Raw genomic sequence first — 20,339 nt, forward strand, 5'->3', positions numbered from 1 at the left:
CTGTGGACCTATTGGGTCGGTAAGCAAATTGGAGTGGGTCTAGGGTGTCCGGTAGGGTGGAGGTGATATGGTCCTTGACTAGTCTCTCAAAGCACTTCATGATGACGGAAGTGAGTGCTACGGGGCGGTAGTCGTTTAGCTCAGTTACCTTAGCTTTCTTGGGAACAGGAACAATGGTGGCCCTCTTGAAGCATGTGGGAACAGCAGACTGGGATAAGGATTGATTGAATATGTCCGTAAACACACCAGCCAGCTGGTCTGCGCATGCTCTGAGGACGCGGCTGGGAATGCCGTCTGGGCCTGCAGCCTTGCGAGGGTTAACACGTTTAAATGTTTTACTCACCTCGGCTGCAGTGAAGGAGAGCCCGCAGGTTTTGGTAGGGGGCCGTGTCAGTGGCACTGTATTGTCCTCAAAGCGGGCAAAAAAGTTGTTTAGCCTGTCTGGGAGCAAGACATCCTGGTCCGCGACGGGGCTGGTTTTCTTTTTGTAATCCGTGATTGACTGTAGACCCTGCCACATACCTCTTGTGTCTGAGCTGTTGAATTGCGACTCGATTTTGTCTCTGTACTGGGACTTAGCCTGTTTGATTGCCTTGCGGAGAGAATAGCTACACTGTTTGTATTCGGTCATGCTTCCGGTCACCTTGCCCTGGTTAAAAGCAGTGGTTCGCGCTTTCAGTTTCACGCGAATGCTGCCGTCAATCCACGGTTTCTGGTTTGGGAATGTTTTAATCGTTGCTGTGGGTACGACATCGTCAATGCACTTCCTAATGAACTCGCTCACCGAATCAGCATATTCGTCAATATTGTTGTTGGACGCGATGCGGAACATATTCCAATCCGCGTGATCGAAGCAGTCTTGAAGCGTGGATTCAGATTGGTCGGACCAGCGTTGAACAGACCTGAGCGCGGGAGCTTGTTGTTTGAGTTTCTGTTTGTAGGCTGGAATCAACAAAATGGAGTCGTGGTCAGCTTTTCCGAAAGGGGGGCGGGGGAGGGCCTTATATGCGTCGCGGAAATTAGTATAACAATGATCTAGGGTTTTTCCAGCCCTGGTAGCACAATCGATATGCTGATAGAATTTAGGGAGTTTTGTTTTTAGATTAGCCTTGTTAAAATCCCCAGCTACGATGAATGCAGCCTCAGGGTGTGTGGTTTCCAGTTTACAAAGAGTCAGATAAAGTTCGTTCAGGGCCATCGATGTGTCTGCTTGGGGGGGAATATATACGGCTGTGATTATGATTGAAGAGAATTCCCTTGGTAGATAATGCGGTCGACATTTGATTGTGAGGAGTTCTAGATCAGGTGAACAGAATGACTTGAGTTCCTGTGTGTTGTTATGATGATCACACCACTTCTCGTTAATCATAAGGCATACCCCCCCGCCCCTCTTCTTACCGGAAAGATGTTTGTTTCTGTCGGCGCGATGCATGAAGAAACCAGCTGGCTGCACCGACTCCGTTAGCGTCCCTTGAGTTAGCCATGTTTCCGTGAAGCAGAGCACGTTGCAATCCCTGATGTCTCTCTGGAATGCTACCCGTGCTCGGATTTCATCAACCTTATTGTCAAGAGACTGGACATTGGCGAGTAGTATGCTAGGGAGTGGAGCGCGATGTGCCCGTCTCCGAAGCCTGACCACGAGACCGCCTCGTTTGCCCCTTTTTCGGCGTCGCACAGGGTCGCCGGCTGGGATCAGATCCATTGTATTGGGTGGAAGGCAAAACACTGGATCCGTTTCGGGAAAGTCATATTCCTGGTAGGAACGATGATGAGTTGACGTTAATCGTATATTCAGTAGTTCCTCCCGACTGTATGTAATGAAACCTAAGATTACCTGGGGTACCGATGTAAGAAATAACACATAAAAAAACAAAATACTGCATATTTTCCAAGGAACGCGAAGCGAGGCGGCCATCTCTTTTCGGCGCCGGAAGTTACTCCGGTCCCGTCGATGTGGATAGGGGCGTGCTTCCTCTGCTGTTTCCTGAAGTCCACGATCATCTCCTTCATTTTGTTGACATTGAGAGGTTATTTTCCTCTCACCACACTCCCAGGGCCCCCACCTCCTCCCTGTAGGCTCTCGTCATTGTTGGTAATCAGGCCTACTACTGTTGTGTCGTCTGCAAACTTTATGATTGAGTTGGAGGCGTGCATGGCCACGCAGTCATGGGTGAACAAGGGGTACAGGAGGGGGCTGAGCATGCAACTTTGTAGGGCCCTTGCTTTGAGGATTAGCGAAGTGGAGGTGTTGTTTCCTACCTTCACCACCTGGGGGCGACCCGTCAGGAAGTCCAAGACCCAGTTGAACAGGGCGGGGTTCAGACCCAGGGCCCCAAGCTTAATGATGAGCTTGGAGGGTACTATGGTGTTGACTGCTGAGCTATAGTCAATGAACAGCATTCTTACATAGGTATTCCTCTTGTCCACATGGGATAGGGCAGTGTGGGTGTTATTTGAGCGATAACCAGATTTTTGGTTAAACAAGTTAAAAAAGAGAAGATGTGAAAGGAAATCTTTGAAAAAAAGAGCCATATGAGTCAAATGTTCTGGTAGAATAAACGTCTGGATTTATTTTGTTGATCTGAACATTGAACAGGTGCAGCAAACACAGAATAATGATGCTAAGAGTCAAAGTCGGTTGTATAGCGGAGGTGTGACCGGTTTGCAAGGACATTTATTTTTATAACATTTCCTTTCTGTATAGGCCAGCTCTGGGGTATGGTGACTGTGTGAGGGTCCCCCCCAGGACACACTGATGAGCCACCCCCCTCCCCCCTTTTCAAACTCTGGTGCCCACGGACACATTCACAGACGTAGGCTCCCTCTACTCCCCCCACCTCAACTAACACAGGAACATGTGGTATCTCAGAAAATAGACTGTTCTTAAAACTCTCTGTGCATGTATCTCTGGCTCCAAGAAACTAGGGACTTAAAAAGACAACATCATTACAGCAGAGCCACAGATATGGAGTACATATAAACATCATATATCTATGGCTCTGGTTCACAGTACTTATTGAACACGCTCTCAATTAACATATAAAAAAAAAATATTGATACGTATATATTGATGTATTTTTTATAAATGTATATTCAGCAGCAAGAATGAAGGAGATTAACAAGGAGTGAAACAACTTTTTTGTTCAGAGGTCAAATTGACAATTTTTTGACATTCTTCAAATTGTCACATATCAACATGAAGATGTCAGGACATTTCACACCCATCTATAAAACGTTTTTACAAGATACAATGAATGGTAAATGTCATATTCTCTTAGAGAGGTAAGTTCACAACCCTATCCAACCCAATATCTAACTTCCAGTTAAATATTAGAGACACTGCCAAGAAATACCCTTATAATGTAATTGCAATCTGTCTGTAGAAGTGGTCACAGCATTGACCTGTGGATAACCAAACATTTGCTGAGGACCAAATCTATCTTTAACAGAACTGCCCAGTCCAGTTTGAAATTGGTTTTAGCACAACTGCCCATAAAGCCAACATGCAGCAAAATAATAGCAGTATTTGGATAAATGGTGATCTGAGATGTGCTTATGAAAAGTTACCTTCTCAAATCTGAAGCATGCCAAAATGTACAATTCCTAGATAACTGCTTAAAGTATATTTTAAAATAAGCAAGGAATTATGATTTACTTCACTTAAAACAGCAGAGTTGATTTAGCTAAAACCAGAATGTATCTGATAGTATTTGCAAAGTGTAGTTTAACATTTTAGAAATGTGATTTGTCATTTATTTTAGGATCACCAACTTGAATAACATACAACTTAATGAGAATAAAAACATAGAAAAAATTAGCACCATTTGAGGTAAGAGACAGATCAGTTAACCCGTTTGCTGGTAGCACCATCAACCAGTGAAAAGGAGCAATCAGTTGAAATACATTTTTGGAGACAACTGGGCATCCATTGACAGTAAGCATTTTTACAAAACTGATTTCCTCATAATATCAACTGTGTAGTACTGAGGTGTTACGAGTTTACATATACTGTACATTTGGAAAGGAGTTATCAATAAGGTATTTTCCTATAGTTAAAAAATATATATACATCATACACGAACACAAGAGAAGCAATGAGGTAGGACAGTGAAGCTAGATGAAGTATACTTGCCAATGAATTGTGAAACTACACTTAAAGTTCCCCAAGCCCCTTTCTCATTTAGAGTAAGCTTAACATTGGCCTTTTCTCAATTGGATTTGCCCAACTCCTGCATCCTCTCCTCTGTCCTCTCTCGACTCCTTTTGAAAAACATCAAAAGGTAATCGAGGAGAGAGAACATGGATGAAAATACACCTGTATGAAATGAGACTCCTTCTCCACTCACGTGTCATCAGGCAGTGACATTTACATAATAATACTTGTAAAGCGCTAAAAACATTTAGTTAGTTGTGCAAGATATTTTATAGATGAAAACTATAACTAGCATAGTTTTAAAACATGTGCATGTTTTTCTCCGACGACAAAACAAAAGCTGATTCAAAAGGAAGTGTGGCAGACTTTAAAACTCTAAGGACTAAGGTTTGATACAAAACAAAAAAATATAATTTTAACCTTTAACTAGGCAAGTCAGTTAAGAACAAATTATTATTTACAAATGACGGCCTACCGGGGAACAGTGGGTTAACTGCCTTGTTCAGCGGCAGAACAACATTTTTACCTTGTCAGCTCGGGGATTCGATCCAGCAACCTTTCGGTTACTGGCCCAACTCTCTAACCCCTAGGCTACTGTACCTGCCGCCCCATCCTTGATGAAAGGTGGTTATCGAGGAAGGGAGGCCACTCTTCCGTTCACCTACTAACGAATTGACATCTCCTCAACACTTATCGGTTTCAGGGTCATGGAGGAGAGAGAGTAAAGGACGGACTTTTGCCCAAATGAGAAAAAGCCATTGTATCCGAGGTGGTGATATTGGGCTGAATCACACAGCACTGAGAGAGGAAGAAAGAGCAGTGGGACTCACTGCTATAATGAGGTTATGACAAACAAATCTTCCATATGTAAAACCTCGTATCCACTGCATACCTAAGGAAGTGTTGTCAGTACGCCTAGTGGCTGTGATAGGAGGAACACTGGGCAGTTTGGTGGGTTAAACCTGGACTGGTCCTCAGCATCAGCATGTTTTCATGAACGGGTCAGCCTTTCAGTTGACAAGTCTAATATTATATCTTCATCGCTATTTAACCATACCCCCTTTTTTGGCATCATAAAACAAACGAGTAAACAACATTAACAACATGTGTCACAGGAATTCATCGCGGGCCACACAGCAGAACAGTTTTCACACAAACTAAAAGCTTTAAAATGCATGTAATGTAATACATACTGTGCGCAAGGACTCAACAGGACCATGTTGATTTCTACAGAAATGATAGCAGGACATCTACATTAGGGAGAATTTTTAAAAACAAAAATATATTTAGTCTCTGTGGTAGCTTAGATAACTCTGGACTAAAACCTTGGCAAGGGACATTTTTGTGCAAGTTCAACCCCCCTCTCCATTATCAGCATTCAACATTTTGGCTTAATATAACCACTCACCTACAACAACACTCAAGATACCCAGCATGTTTACACATTCAGTTAAGAGCACACAATCCAGTAGTGATGCACATTTTCAATGTCCTTGAATTTGTGAATCACTTTAGATGATGAAAAAGCACAGTACAGTCCCTGCTTGTTTCATATGTCAACTTGCCCGGATCCCCCCAGCCAGTCCCCATGCTGTCTGTTTGTACTAAGCTCAGGGATCCTGCCAGCCCTGTGGATCAGAGCTGCCCTCCCCTGCTGTATAGCCATTCCAATACATGACCTGTCTGGTAACACAGATGGATCCAACGTTTAACCACAAGAGAGAGAATGGCACCTAGTGCAGTCTGGGGTTTAGCATGCTTCTACTGTCAATAACAGCTAAGCTATAGCAATGCAACAAGACACTTTGCCTATGTTTTCTTAAGCATCCTCTGGGTAGCCATAGGGATCACTGGCTGTGAGGGCTGAGTGAGGCCAGGCCATGTACTGTATACCTAATGTCCAGGCCCACTTTTAACCATTAGCTGTCTAAATAGCTGGAGGGAGGGGCCAGTTATAAAGCTTAGCTTTCCTAACAACTAGCTACTCCTCAGCACTACAAAATATGGGGAAGGTGCAATTTCTCACATTTGAAAAGTTGTCTGTAAAAAGAACAAACAGCAGACTGAGATCCATCCGTGTCCAAAAAGGACTGTTTTTTTTGTTGCCGATCATTCAACCAGGATATAATTCCAGCTGAACTTCCAGTGTTTCCAACTTCCCACTGAACCCTAATCTACATCTTTAAAAAAACACATAATTGAAATAGTGGGGCCAATTCAAAGCACATAAAAATAACTGTCAAAACATGGAAAAAATAAACAATGGGACAAGAGAGCAGCAGACAGAGGATTAGCGCAACATTTTAAAGACCTAGCTAACATACAGTTCCTCTCTGTATAGCTCTACTGTCTGGTTCATACAGGAAGGACAAAAACACATCCTTTACATATTAGTTTCATGCCTAAAGCCCATTCCAATACCTGGGGAGTGGCATGTTGGTGGGAATAGGCAAACCCTGGGGAATATAAAGCACTGTGTGCCAGAGGCATAGCTTACTAAGGACCACTCTTCACACGTATTCAGTTCATACAAATAAACCAGAACTCAGACCTATCAGGGCCATTTAAAAGGTGCATCGATTATTATTATTAGTCTTTTTTCTTTTTCTAAATAGCCAAAATAAGTTGAGACCAAATCGGGTTTGCAAACAAATCCATTTCTTTACAAATGGAGAATCTGTCACAAGAGATTTAAAGTGCGTTCATTGATTGATTTGAAAATACAGCCCGTCCTTAAAATAGGGGAAATTTAACCCTTCCCTTCTTTTCAAAGTTGATTTATCTGAAGTCAATTTGACCACGACTTTGACCTTTGTGCTAGAGACAAATGGTTTTCTGTGCAGTAAAGATATATCTTTGATGATCACAAGGACATCAGTATGTTCTCCCTGTGATGTTCAGAGGCCGAGGGACAGGGATCTGATGTCATAAATGTTATAAAATCAGTAAATCAAACATTTGGCTAAATGTTAAACAGTTGGGTCTATCAACTTAGGGATAAAAGCATATGAAAGAGGACATTCTCAGCTACTGGAAAATAAATACATTTTGGGAGGTTAAAGTCATTTGTGATGTACTTACTGTACGGGTTCAAATTGAGTTGTAGGCCGAATCGAACATAAGGGAAGGGTTATATTGACTCCTAAAGACATCACTTTAAATTGCGGTTTGCCTAGTTTATTTTTCATAGAGATTACCGACGTGAGAGAGACGTCTTTTCTTTGAGTTTATATGCTTCTAATCTACATTTGGATACAATATCAAGCTTAAAGACCCAAAAAATGTACATAAAAATTACCGCCAGGTAACAAAGGAATTACAATGTCAATAGAAAGAAACACAGGAGTTTACCATGTTAATGTGTAAGTCGGACTAAAAACTGAAAAGTACATGACTTGTGAAAAGAGACTAGTTATATACACTAAAATATCCCCACATATGGTAGCTTAACAAAACATTGATCGAACTGTAAGAAATACAAAAGAAAAACCATAAACACAAACAAAAATACATAGAAAGTGAGGAGGCAAAAAGGCTTGACAGGCAGACCTGCAGGTGATTCACAGTTAGCCACATGGTCACAGTTGAGAATTCAATCCGCAGCATTTAGTTCCAGGTTGCAGACAGCCAGACAAACCGTTTGGGGAAAAAACATTTGAAGAGTTCTGATGGCATGTCATTGGAAGTTGTCACTATATAGCAATTCATTCCCAGTGGTGTGCCTCAAAGAAGAGGGCTGTGAGAGAGCAGGAATCGTGCTTTATCCAGGGATCTAGCCAGAACACTGACCACTACAGACAGCTTTACCCACAGCCAAACAAACACAGTACCTGACAAACTTCCACATTCAGACACCAAAGTGCAGTTTAAAGATATCAGCTTAACTTTAGATTAAAATCACATCTTACTAAATAACTGGAGGACACAGTCCCCAATGATTCCCATAAACATAAGGCCTTTCTGGGCTTAAAATCTTGTATCACAACTCCAAAACAGTCGAACGATCTGCAGGACAGCTTGAATAAAGACACTACTACAACAATCACATTTATGTAAACTCAAGTTGGATCTCTCAAGTAGGGTATACACACTGTAAATCATTATCCAGAAAACATATCTTCTCAAGACCGTTACACGTCTGATGTGGACAAGCACCGCAGACAAATAATGATAAACCTCTCTTTACCAAACTTAATGTTCATTGGTGCTCTATACTATGGAAATCCAAATGGCATATTCCCATGGTAACGAAACCTCAAACCTTGCATCCCATCTAGATAACCACACAGCAATAATCTCTCGGGCAACAGAATATCTGCGCAATGTGGCATGTATCAATTAAGACATGTATATCAGAGAGACCCTGTTGAAAAAGTGTGTATTAACATCCTCCCCACGTCACTTTAAGTACCAATAGCACACACAGAGACCTCAACACTAAGGCCTTCAGTGTGGCTAACCTCTCAATCACAACAAACTAGCATGATTATTCCAGAATATCTTCTTACAAATCAGAAGTTATTTTTCAAGGGAAATCACTAAGAATATTAGGACACAACGTCATGTTCTGACACAGAATATTTTGTTGGAGCACCACTGCATTCTCTCACAACCAGATTGATTTAAGAATCTCTCACACCAGTTCATATGACACACCAAAACGCTTAACCACGCACTGCATTGATTGACAGGTAAAGCTGTCTTGCAGGTAAAGCTGTCTTACAGCTGATGGATTAGGGCCTTGGGCGCCTACTGAGGATCTCTAGTGCTGGCCTGGCACACATGAACCTACCCACCCTCTTCTGTTTCGGCAGTCCAAGAAAAGAGAATGAGCTCTAGTATGGTGACAACTTTTCATCACTACATGCCATCGTAGGTGAAATTCTCCATCTTGACGGTTTGTCTAATGAGCAGCTTCGATTCCCGCCTCTCCTCGTTCTTGATGGATTTGTTAATATCCATAATTTTTTCACAGATGTATTTGTTCACTTTGGACAATCTTTGTGTGATCTCTGCACCGTCCGCCGTTTCTTGAGACACTCGGTCATACAGACACTCTGCAAAAAAGGGAAATAAATAAGTGTGTATTGTTCATCAAATCACAGAGATATTCCAAACGTTTTGAGTTGCAAAAGGTGCCCAAAACATCTGACAACAGGCCTATACAGTTTTACCTCTGACTATTTTGAGCTTGCTTGGGGAGAGGGGGGGCTTGGGAAGGGCATCTTTCTTCTTTTTGGTGGCCACACCAGTGACACTCCTGTTCTTGAGGGTCTCAGTGCCCCAGATCATGACGGCCAGGTTCTTGGTGAACTTGGAGTCTCCCTGTGTCCGCTGGAGCTGGTGCCACTTCTCTTCCTGCACCCAGATGCCCCCGCCCAGGTGCACCTGCAGTAACGCAGCACAGATATGGAGTGAGGGTCACCTACACTCAGATCTGAGGCCACACTATAACCAACAGCAGCAAAGCCCATCCCACAACCATTCAACCCAAATAAGATATCAAAAGGGCCATGTTTCAGCAGCTACATAAATAAGTAAGGGGAAATGGGTTCCAGCCTGGATGAATTGCACTGAGTATTTATAATGGCATAGAACCACAGAATGACACATTGTGTAAGTCTGCACCAAACAACGCTACAAGCGGAATGACAGGCCTGCCCTGAGTTATAGGTGAGCTAATGCTGAGAGCGCCATGTGTGCCACCCTGCCTTTATCACTGAGAAGTCTTCAGGCTGGCATCCAAAGGCTTTTCTCTTCGCAGCTAATGTGCTTTAGGCCCATGCCCAGCAGACAAGCTTTTCACTGCTCTTAACTTAGAGGAACCCTTTCTCTATTTTCTTTCTAGGGCTACCTGTCAGTCACTTAGATTCCTCTGGTAGAAATAATTAATAGCAGGCAATGTGTGAGTTCTAATTTGCTTTTGTTCTTCACGCTTGAACTGAGAGGCTCTCTGCTTGTAACACAAATTCCCCCGGCATGTGAAGCAGGCAGAATTACGTGTGTAGCCCTGCAACCACTAACAGGGCAATAAACAGTGCTGATGCCGAAGCTATAATAAGGACAATCATCTCAGCCTTGTTTACCCTCAAGGAGAGGAGAAGGCTAATTTAATGCAAGTTTATGTGTAAGGGAAAATGCAATGCTTCCTCCCCATCAAAGCGACCACAGCGAGGAAGATGGGGGGGCTGGAGGTGGTGAGACTCACCTTGCCATCATTAAAAGTGTAGACTGTTCTTGGGGAGGGGGAGTGGCTGGAGCTGGTATTGGCCTCTTCTCTGCACACTTCCTGTGGCTCAATGATGGGCTCCACCACCTCTGCTTTGATTGTCTGAGTGCCATTGTCATGCATAGGCTCTGTATGAGGTGCAAAATCAAAAGTAAAGTTGAAATGCATATCTCTCGGCATATTGTGTAGTGTAGTCTCTCAGGAACAACAAGCCTAAAGCACTAACAGAGGCGTTGACTCATCCACAACAGCATGTGGTCAGGGAGTTCTAGTCTTAGCTTTGGACCAGTACATGCAGCAAGGCTTCCCTGTGCACCGAGACAGCGGGACTATTTTAGCCCAGTAAGCTGGCTTGGTGGCTGGCCACACTAAGCTCTAATGTAGCTGATGAGTTTTAATATCGGTCAGCGCACTACATTCCTGATCCCAAAGCACCCTGGCCAGTCTAATCTTTAGCCTGTCCATTAGACCGCCTGGCCCCCATATCACACCCCAGGGGCCCCAATGCAAAACATGTGCAGCTGGCCATGGGACTGGCTTAAAGGGAAATCCACTCAAAATTTTAGTATTCGTTTTTGTGGAAGAACCATTGAGTGAACAAGCGCTTGACACTCAATATTTATTTAAAAAATTAGCAAAACCAAACTCACTGATACTGATTCCCCCCCTCTCAAAAACAAATGCTAACAACCAAATACTTCATAACTTCTGTTATCAACTGTGCATCTGATCACTAAAAGCAATATAAGAAGGTACCCAAACCTACAAATTCAAAATCCAGACAACTCTAAATGTGGCTGACACTAGTCTAGTAAAACAGTTTTTTCTTAACCTGAACAGATGTGCATGGGAGGCTGCAGTGAGAGGTGACTGGAGAGTGTGTGTCTCTCACCGCTGCCCAGCCTCATGAGGAGCACATCCTGCAGCCTCCTGTTGAAGTCACGTAACTCCTTCACTTCTGTCAGCAGGCTGCCATACTCCTTCAGCTTCTTGGCCTGCTGGACCAGTTGCCTGCGGGTTCTCTCCAGCTCCTGCTGTAGCCTCCTAACCTCCTCCTCCTGCTGCCTGTAGCTGTGGACCAGCTCCTCATACAGAACCCGCGGTACCACTGCATCCTCAGGCCCAGAGTCTCCCTCCTCCTCTTCTTCTTCTTCCTCCTCCTCCTCCTCCTCCTCCAGCCTGTCCTCCTCCAGGTCCTCCTCTCCCTCCATGCAGGAGCTCACAGCGTTCCTCTCCAGGCGGGCCACCACAGCTGCCAGGCTCTTGGAGGAGTTGGCAGTGGGACGCCCATGGTCCTGTGTCTGAGCCTGTGGAATCAAAAGGGACTTTATGCAGTTAATCATTGTTTAAAGCACAAGGGATATGAATGTGATAATGATGTGGAGACTGCATCATCATTTCACGTTATAAGAGTGATCTGGTGTGTCATAACTGTCATAATTTCAGTTGAATAAAAACACTTATGTTACGAATGTTTGACTATGTATTTATTTTAAAATGTTGAGTGGGTGTCAAAAACCCACATATATCCATAGCTGTGGGGGGCTTTGCTTGACAAAGTGATACAGATGGGCTAAAATCACTGGGAACTGGGAAGAGTGGAGTCATGGAGTTCTTGGATGAGCAGCTCAGAGGATTTGCAGCTGTCCAGAGTGCTACATGTGTTAATCCAGCATATTGTAAAATAAAAAAAATAAAACAGCAGGGGGAGTTTTAGGAAACATCCAAAACTCAGTTAGTTAAATTATCAAAAGACAAATTACCATCAGTATTCCTCATGAACCGCATTATATTGGTGAAGAGGTTGAATTACACACCAACAATTTCACAGAGCACCAAATCACAGAAATGCTCTAACAGTTTGAAAACTATGACTACTAGTTGACTAGCTACCTTGCTTAGTTGCACCTACCTTTTTATGTCTCAGTGGCAGTCGTTCCTCCCCAAAGTGGTTCTCAACAGAATTTCCCATATTCCTTGTTGACATCTTCGGAATTTTCATCTTTTTTTGCATTATACTATGTTCAAACTCATCAACGTTATCTGCAAAATAGAGCTAAGTGTCAGCAAGCATTTGATATATAAAGTCGAGACAGAAAAAAATCGAAGGGAATTTTCCAGGAGCGTTAATGGCAAATACGAGCCAGCTAAAGACCGTTCATCCATGCATCTCATCTCAATCTTGTTTCACCCATCCCTAGTAAACAAGCTGTATGTAGTTTTTGTTTTAGCTATCCAGTGTGGACCGAAAATGGTTAGCTAGCTACAGCACGACAAACAACAACAAACCTAGTTAATGCACTCAACTGACATTAGCCAGGGACTGTTCAAACACGAGGATTAGTAATCTAGCTAAATACCCTAGCTACGGTAGATGGTGAAAATGTACGTGTGGCTGTTCTGTTACACGATGCATTTGTGAATGCATGCACAAAACGTTACGCTCATATGTGTCGAGGAAACGTTATTAAAAGCTATAATAACCGGTGTGATGGATACATATTGCTAGTTAACTTGTATATGCAGCTGGCTTGACGTTGTCCGACCTAGCTAGCAAAGGTCGATTGATAGTGATTGCCATCACATCGTGTAGCTAGCTAGCTATCATATCAACAACCATATAGAGGTGTTGTTGTGTATTGCTAGCTAAAATAACGTATCCAATGTTAGTAAACAATCTGGATGAGTAAGTGGCTGGCTAAGCTAACGCGTTAGCTAGCTAGCTGACTGGCTAGCAAGCTAACGTTAATGTCACAGTTAGTTAGCTAACGTTAGACATATTAGCCAACTAAAAACAATGTCAGCAAGAAAACCAACGTTAACTAGCTGTACTATGCAAATATGTGATATGACAACAAATGCCGCCCTGAAAAATAACCGTATGTAAACTAGGTAACGTTAGCAATAGCATCGTAGCGAGAACATTGTTGTCAGCTTGATAACTAACGTTAGCTAGCGAACTTAGTGTGTTTGACAGCAGACCGAAAAGGCATGTTTTCTTATTCTCTAGGAGCTGTCTAGTCTCACTTTTTCAAACAATTGAACTATTTCAATTCATAAACAATCAAACAAAGAGAGCACGAAGATAACGTACCTGCAATGGCAAGAATCTGTGCTTTGCACGGCTGGCCTGTACCATTATCTTCTGTTCTGAGAACCAGATACACCTTCTGATTATCAAAATCTGTTTTGTGCAGAGGTCTAAAATCTTTCACAGTTGAAGCGGGTAAAGCGTAACACATATCGTCTTCCAAGAACCTCACAAAAGCATACATTATTTCTCTTTGGTCTTACACTTTGGATATGGTTGACAGTTTTCCCTCTATAAGTATAAAACATATATATATATATATAAACACAAAGGGGAATTGGGAAGGGCTTCTATTCTGCACTCTGCTACTCTGGCCTTGTCTATATCATTTCAGGAAATTAGCCGCGCGCTCCATCACAAGACCTTGCTAATAGAGACAAGAATGAGATTCTTATATTTTTCTTAAATTGAAAATAAATGCATGAAATCATTGAAATAATGAAATAAAGTGTATATATTGACTGACAGATAACAGGCCACACTACCTACGCATCTACCCTACATAATATCCTAAAGTAAAGTAAAGACAATGGCAGGAATTCAATCAAACCTTCATTTTAGAACCTCTTGTTTTATTTTTTATAATTTTTTTACAGTTTTTACACCATAACGTTTTTTCATGCATTGGAAGTACATTTTTGTGGCACAGAAAATGTGATTGATTTAAAGCCCACCCTTCAACTGTAACTCAAAAGGAGATGAAGGATAGCACCTTGTTGGTGATTGTGACTGCGATAAAGCACACATTTATACATCCCTCATTACAGAAATTAATCGAGAGGAATCTTTATTTTGGCATTTGTACATACAGAAATTATGGTTTGAAATACAGTAAAAGTCAACTTCCTCAACTACTGAGGATATTCAAGAAACATGGTCCCCGGTGAGCTGACTACAAAATTTCAGCTTTTTGTCCTGCTGTTTCTTTCCAGATACTTTCAGCATGAAGAGCAAAAAAACATCATTATTGTAATCAATAAATTCACCTATTACTTTCATTCTGCCTCTGTAGGTCCCATTGAGTCCTCAACCCCCTGGAATGAAACCAAGAGAAGAGAAGAAGGCCACAGAGATTATTATCTGGTCTGATCTCTGATTCCATTTGTTTGTGGGTGTACAAGTGTGTCTCAGTCAATGTGTTGCCTGGTGTACCTTTTAATCTTTCCCTTTTTTATTACACTAGATGACAAAGTCCATCTGACAGAAAGGGAACTGTTTGCTATTGTAAAATAGTCAGGTTGTTACACAATGGGATGGATTTCTTCACTTGTATTTTAATAGAGAGTAGCATAGTCGATAAATGGCACTAACAATGTTTTTCTGCTTCGCCTGTCGTAATCGAAAAGTAATTCATGCAGAATTTGGACGCTGTTCTCGTCTGTAATTTCATAGCATTTTTTTATTCAGATCAGACATCAAGGCTTGAGGCATAGGTTGCTGTTATGTTAGTGTGAGTTTTCCCTTGTTGAGGGTTGTGAGAGATATGGTGGTCCAGTGGAGATTTTCTCAGACGGAGAATGAGGACAGGTATCTGGATGGCTATTTAAATTGTTGTAATAGAACTTGATCTCCTATTCCAATATGGTAACTGCTTTTATCTCTGGGGGTTGTGCAAAGTACTGCAATGCTAATATTCATAGGAACATTTGTTGCATATCAGTTTGTCAATCACTGCCAGCAGCATACCACCCTGCATCCCACTGCTCGCTTGCCTCTGACACTGAGCAGGGTTGGTCCCTGGATTGGAGACCAGATGCTGCTGGAAGTAGTGTTGGAGGGCCAGTAGGAGGCACTCTTTCCTCTGGTCTAAAAATAATGCCCCAAGGCAGTGATTGGGGACATTTCCCTGTGTATGGTGCTGTCTTTTGGATGGGACGTTAAACAGGTGTACTGTCTCTCTGTAGTCACTAAAGATCCCATGGCACTTATCGTAAGAGTAGGGGTGTTAACCCTGGTGGTGTCCTGGCTAAATTCCCAATCTGGCCCTCATACCACCATGGCCACTTAATGATCCCCCAGCTTCCAATTGGCTCATTCATTCCCCTGTAACTATTCCCCAGGTTGTTGCTGTAAATTAGAATGTGTTCTCAGTCAACTTACCGGGATAAATAAAATAAACAACAATTCTCTGAAATGCTGAAATAGTAAGACAAATAACACTTTAATAAACAAGACCAGTGAACCTCACTGGTAGACAAGAGATTTCAGCAGTTTCTCATCTCCAATGAAGGATTACTGTTAATCTAATCTACTGTTTAATTGCTAGGTCCTCAAGCCCATGTCTGGCACAATAAGACCGCTCAATTCCAGGAGCTGTTGTCTTGAAGTGTCTCAGGCTTAAGACTGAACTTCCCCTATCCTACCTCAAGCAACCTGACCCCAGCATGTAGCATAACAGATCTGCACACTAATTCTATATACTGAGTAATGAGAATAGATATACTTAAAACCATTACAACTCCAAACCAAATGTAAAAATTACATTACACAAGAAACTATGAAGTTTCCCCACCCTTAAATACATAAAAGCAGCATGTTAAACACACATTTATAGCACAGTTAGAAGGTAATACAATGAAGACAAACGCTATTAAAAGAGCACTCAGGCCACATAAAGGATACATTTTCCTGAAGCTTTGGGAGCAGTTGGCACTGTAGACTTTAGTCAGTGCAGAGTCAGACATCATGTCCTGCCAATTACCTCCTCGCTGCCTCCCTCATTTATCTTTATTGGTGATACATTACCCCGTATTAAAAATAGACATGGGATAATAGCAGTAATGATGTTGATGATGGAATTAGACTGCTGAGACGGACGTCATCTCGTTGTGACTGGAATTCAAACGGGCTTCGCATTATGATCACAGCAGGTCTTTAGTGCCTCCATGCCTGTGTGTTGGACGGGGTTTTCAAGTGGACGTGGGATTTTGGTGGAAACGCTGTGACATTAGGTATGTATTAGCATAAGCGCACAGCCAATCAAAACAAAGAACCTGTGCCAATCTGTGCGATGGACAGACGCAGGCACAGGTGTGTCTGACGGCTGGCCGGGGCTGATGGCAGCAGGCTGGCATGCAGAATGCTATGCCCTTGGCCAAGCATATGAGAGTACAGCAGGGACAGCAGGATCAATTGGACAACTATTAGAAGTATGCCTTAAGATCATGTGTTTAAGGGAAACAGTCACAGGAAATGAGGGTATGGTAGTAAATCCAAGACAGGCTTTTTAAAACATGGGAGAGTCTATTTTTCAAGGGACTATTTACATAAAAATAATGCTTTTATTTTTTGGGGGGAGTTGCGTCTTAATTTTGCCTGTTAATTAGGATTTCATTCAAAACTAGGTGACCATGAAGTAGTCAGACTTCCAAACTGACAGCAAGAGCACGAACAAACTTTATTGTGTAACTCCTTCATTAAATATTTAAAGAGGTATCATCGCTCCCCCCGCCATCCTGCAGTGTATTCTCACTGATACACTAGAGTAAATTTATATTTTCTTGAAAGAACAAATGACTGCTGCAGAAATAGTGATCATATTTCAGTGCCGGTCAATTCAGCTCATTAGGGCCACTCTTCCTCCAGGGAATTTTGTATTGATTGGCGAGGTTCATGGGGCTATATTCTGCACTCCCATAATATGAATTCTCAAAGCTGTATTAGTATGGACAGAAAGACTATAAAGAATTGACACTACAGTTATTTAGCTGAAAGTTGTTGGCCATTTGCTGCATATACGCTACATGACCAAAAGTATGTGGACAACAGCTCGTCGAACATCTCATTCCAAAATCATGGGCATTAATATGGCGTTGGTCCCATCTTTGCTGCTACAACAGCCTCAAATCTTCTGGGAAGACTTTGCACTAGATGTTGGAACATTACTGCAGGGACTTGTTTCCATTCAGCCACAAGAGCATTAGTGAGGTCGGCACTGATGTTGGGCGATTAGGCTTGGCTCACAGTCGGTGTTCCAATTCATCGCAAAGGTGTTCGATGGGGTTGAGGTCAGGGTTCTGTACAGGCCAGTCAAGTTCTTCCACACCGATCTCGACAAACTATTTCTGTATGGACCTCACTTTGTGCACAGGGGCATTGTCATGCTGAAACAAGAAAGGACCTTCACCAAACTGTTGCCCCAAGTTGGAAGGCCAGAATCGTCTAGAATGTCATTGTACGCTGTAGCGTTAAGATTTCCTTTCATTGGAGCTAAGGGGCCTAGCTCGAACCATGAAAAACAGCCCCAGACCAATAATCCTCCTCCAACAAACTTTACAGTTGGCACTATGCATTCGGGCAGGTAGCGCTCTCCTGGCATCCGCCAGATTTGTCTATTGGGGGGCGGAAACCAACCGCACCAATGCGCAGCGGTCTAAGGCACTGCATCGCAGTGTTTGAGGCGTCACTACAGACCTGGGTTCGATCGCAGGCTGTGTCACAGCTGGCCGTGACCGGGAGACCCATGAGGCCGTGCACAATTGGCCCAGCGTCGTCTGGGTTAGGAGAAGGTTTGGCCGGCCAGGATTTCCTTGTCCCATCGCACTCTAGCTACTCCTTGTTGTGGGCCGGGCGCCTGCAAGCTGACTTCAGTCGCCAGATGGACGGTGTTTCCTCCGACACATTGGTGCGGTTGGTTTCCGGGTTAAGCGAGCAGTGTCAAGAAGCAGTGCGGCTTGGAAGGGTTGTGTTTCGGAGGACGCATGGCTCTCGACCTTCGCCTCTCCCGAGTCATTAGGGGAGTTGTAGCGATGGGACAAGACTGTAACTGCCAATTGGGGAGAAAAATGGGTAAAAGTATTTTTTAAAATTAAATAAATAAGTCCGTTGGACTGCCAGATGATGAAGGGTGATTAATCACTCCAGAGAACACATTTCCACTGCTCCAGAGTCCAATGGCGGTGAGCTTTACACCACTCCAGCATTGCGCATGGTGATCTTAGGCTTGTGTGCGGCTGCTCAGCCATATAAGCCCTTAACCCATTTCATGAAACTCCCAACGAACAGTTCTTGTGCTGACATTGCTTCCAGAGGCAATTTGGAACTCGGTAGTGAGGACAGACAATTTGTATGTGCTATGCGCTTCAGCACTCGACAGTCCCATTCTGTGAGCTTGTGTGGCCTACCACTTCGCGACTGAGCTGTTGTTGCTCCTAGATGTTTCCACTACACAATAACAGCACTTACAGTGAACCTGGGCAACGCAAGCAGGGCAATACATTTGACGAACTGACTTGTTGGAAAGGTGGCATCCTATGATGGTGCCATTTTTAAAGCCACTTAGCCCTTCAGTAAGACCATTCTACTGCCAATGTTTGTCTATGGAGAATGCATGGCTGTGTGCTCGATTTTATACACCTGTCAGCACCGGGTGTGACTGAAATGGCCGAATCCACTAATTTGAAAAGGTGTCCACATATGTTTACATATACAGTACCAGTCAAAAGTTTGGGCACACCTACTCATTCAAGGGTTTTTCTTTATTTTTACTATTTTCTACAGAATAATAGTGAAGACATCAAAACTATGAAATTACACATATGGAATCATGTAGTAACCAATTTTTGGTAACCAACAAATCAAATCATGTAGTAACCAACAAATCAAAATATATAATTTTTTTGAGATTCTTTAAAGCAGCCACCCTTTGCCTTGATGACAGATTTGCACAATCTTGGCATTCTCTCAACAAGCTTCATGAGGTAATAACCTGTAATGCATTTCAATTAACAGGTGCACCTTGTTATGGCTGCAATCCCGTCACCGGGATGATATGACAACAGCCAGTGAAAGTGCAGGGCGCCAAATTCAAAGAACAGAAATCTCATAATTAAAATTCCTCAGACATTCATGTGTCTTATATCATTTTAAAGGTAATCTTGTTGTTAATCCCACCAAAGTGTCTGATTTCAAATATGCTTTTCAGCGAAAGCACTACAAACGATTATGTTAGGTCACCACAAAACCACAATAAGCACAGCCATTTTTCCAGCGAAAGATAGCTTTCACAAAAAGCAGAAATAGAGATAAAGTGAATCACTAACCTTTGATTATCTTCATCAGATGACACTCATAGGACTTCATGTTACACAATACATGCATGTTTTGTTTGATAAAGTTTATATTTATATAAAAAAATCTGAGTTTACATTGGCGCGTTACATTCACTAGTTCCAAAAACATCAAGTGATTTTGCATAGCCACATCGTTTCAACAGAAATACTCATCATAAATGTAGATGATAATACAAGTTATACACATGGAATTATAGATATACCTCTCCTTAATGCAACCGCTGTGTCAGATCTTTAAAAAACCTTACGGAAAAATAAACCATGCAATAATCTGAGATGGAGCTCAGAACAATAGCCAAATTAGCCGCCATGTTGGACTCAACAGAAACCAGAAAATACATGATAAATGTTTCCTTACCTTTGATGAACTTCATCAGAATGCAGTCCTAGGAATCCCAGGTCCACAATAAATGCTTGATTTGTTCGATAATGTCCGTTATTTATGTCCAATTAGCTACTTTGGAATTGTTTACCAAACGCGCTAACCAAAGTCACAAAGCGCGTCCACTATAACATGACGAAATGTCCAAAAGTTCCATAACAGCCAGTAGAAACATGTCAAACGATGTACTGAATCAATCTTTAGAATGTTGTTAACATACATCTTGAATAACGTTCCAACCGGAGAATTACATTGACTTCAGTTGACCGATGGAACGGAGCTCCCTCTCACGTGAACGCGCCAGTTCAATGCGTGGTCACCTCATGGCAGTGATTACTCATTCCTGTCTCCTTCGGCCCCCCTTCACATTAGAGTCATCAGACAAAGTTCTATTGACTGTTGACATCTAGTGG

General features: G+C 42.5%; 2 protein-coding genes across 5 annotated transcripts in view; both read right to left on the bottom strand.

Moving 5' to 3' along the window:
* LOC139578450 (cytosolic carboxypeptidase 6-like) overlaps positions 1 to 20,339 on the bottom strand; it is a 472,772-nt gene that overhangs the window by 101,191 nt on the left and 351,242 nt on the right. The gene's annotated exons all lie outside the window — the stretch shown is intronic.
* Positions 2,545 to 13,811, bottom strand: LOC139578451 (BEN domain-containing protein 5-like). Of its 2 annotated transcripts, none has more exons than XM_071406042.1 (6): positions 13,477 to 13,811; positions 12,295 to 12,425; positions 11,215 to 11,689; positions 10,362 to 10,510; positions 9,328 to 9,541; positions 2,545 to 9,210 (listed from the first exon to the last, which is right to left on the bottom strand). In XM_071406042.1, exons 1-6 carry the CDS (start codon positions 13,655 to 13,657, stop codon positions 9,014 to 9,016), a joined length of 1,347 nt encoding a protein of 448 aa, XP_071262143.1. In that variant the 5' UTR covers positions 13,658 to 13,811; the 3' UTR covers positions 2,545 to 9,013. The 2 variants fall into 2 exon arrangements, with proteins under 2 accessions (XP_071262143.1, XP_071262144.1); XM_071406043.1 differs by having other exon boundaries at positions 11,275 to 11,689; positions 13,477 to 13,810.

This window comes from Salvelinus alpinus, chromosome 6 (genome assembly GCF_045679555.1).
Source record: "Salvelinus alpinus chromosome 6, SLU_Salpinus.1, whole genome shotgun sequence".
Lineage (NCBI taxonomy): Eukaryota > Metazoa > Chordata > Actinopteri > Salmoniformes > Salmonidae > Salvelinus > Salvelinus alpinus.

Coding starts and splice junctions, on each gene's coding strand:
- LOC139578451 (XM_071406042.1), bottom strand. CDS start 13,657: ATGTATGCTTTTGTGAGGTTCTTGGAAGACGATATGTGTTACGCTTTA. Junction 12,426..13,476: donor ACAGATTCTTGCCATTGCAG/GTACGTTATCTT, acceptor TCTATTTTGCAG/ATAACGTTGATGAGTTTGAA. Junction 11,690..12,294: donor TGCCACTGAGACATAAAAAG/GTAGGTGCAACT, acceptor TTGATTCCACAG/GCTCAGACACAGGACCATGG.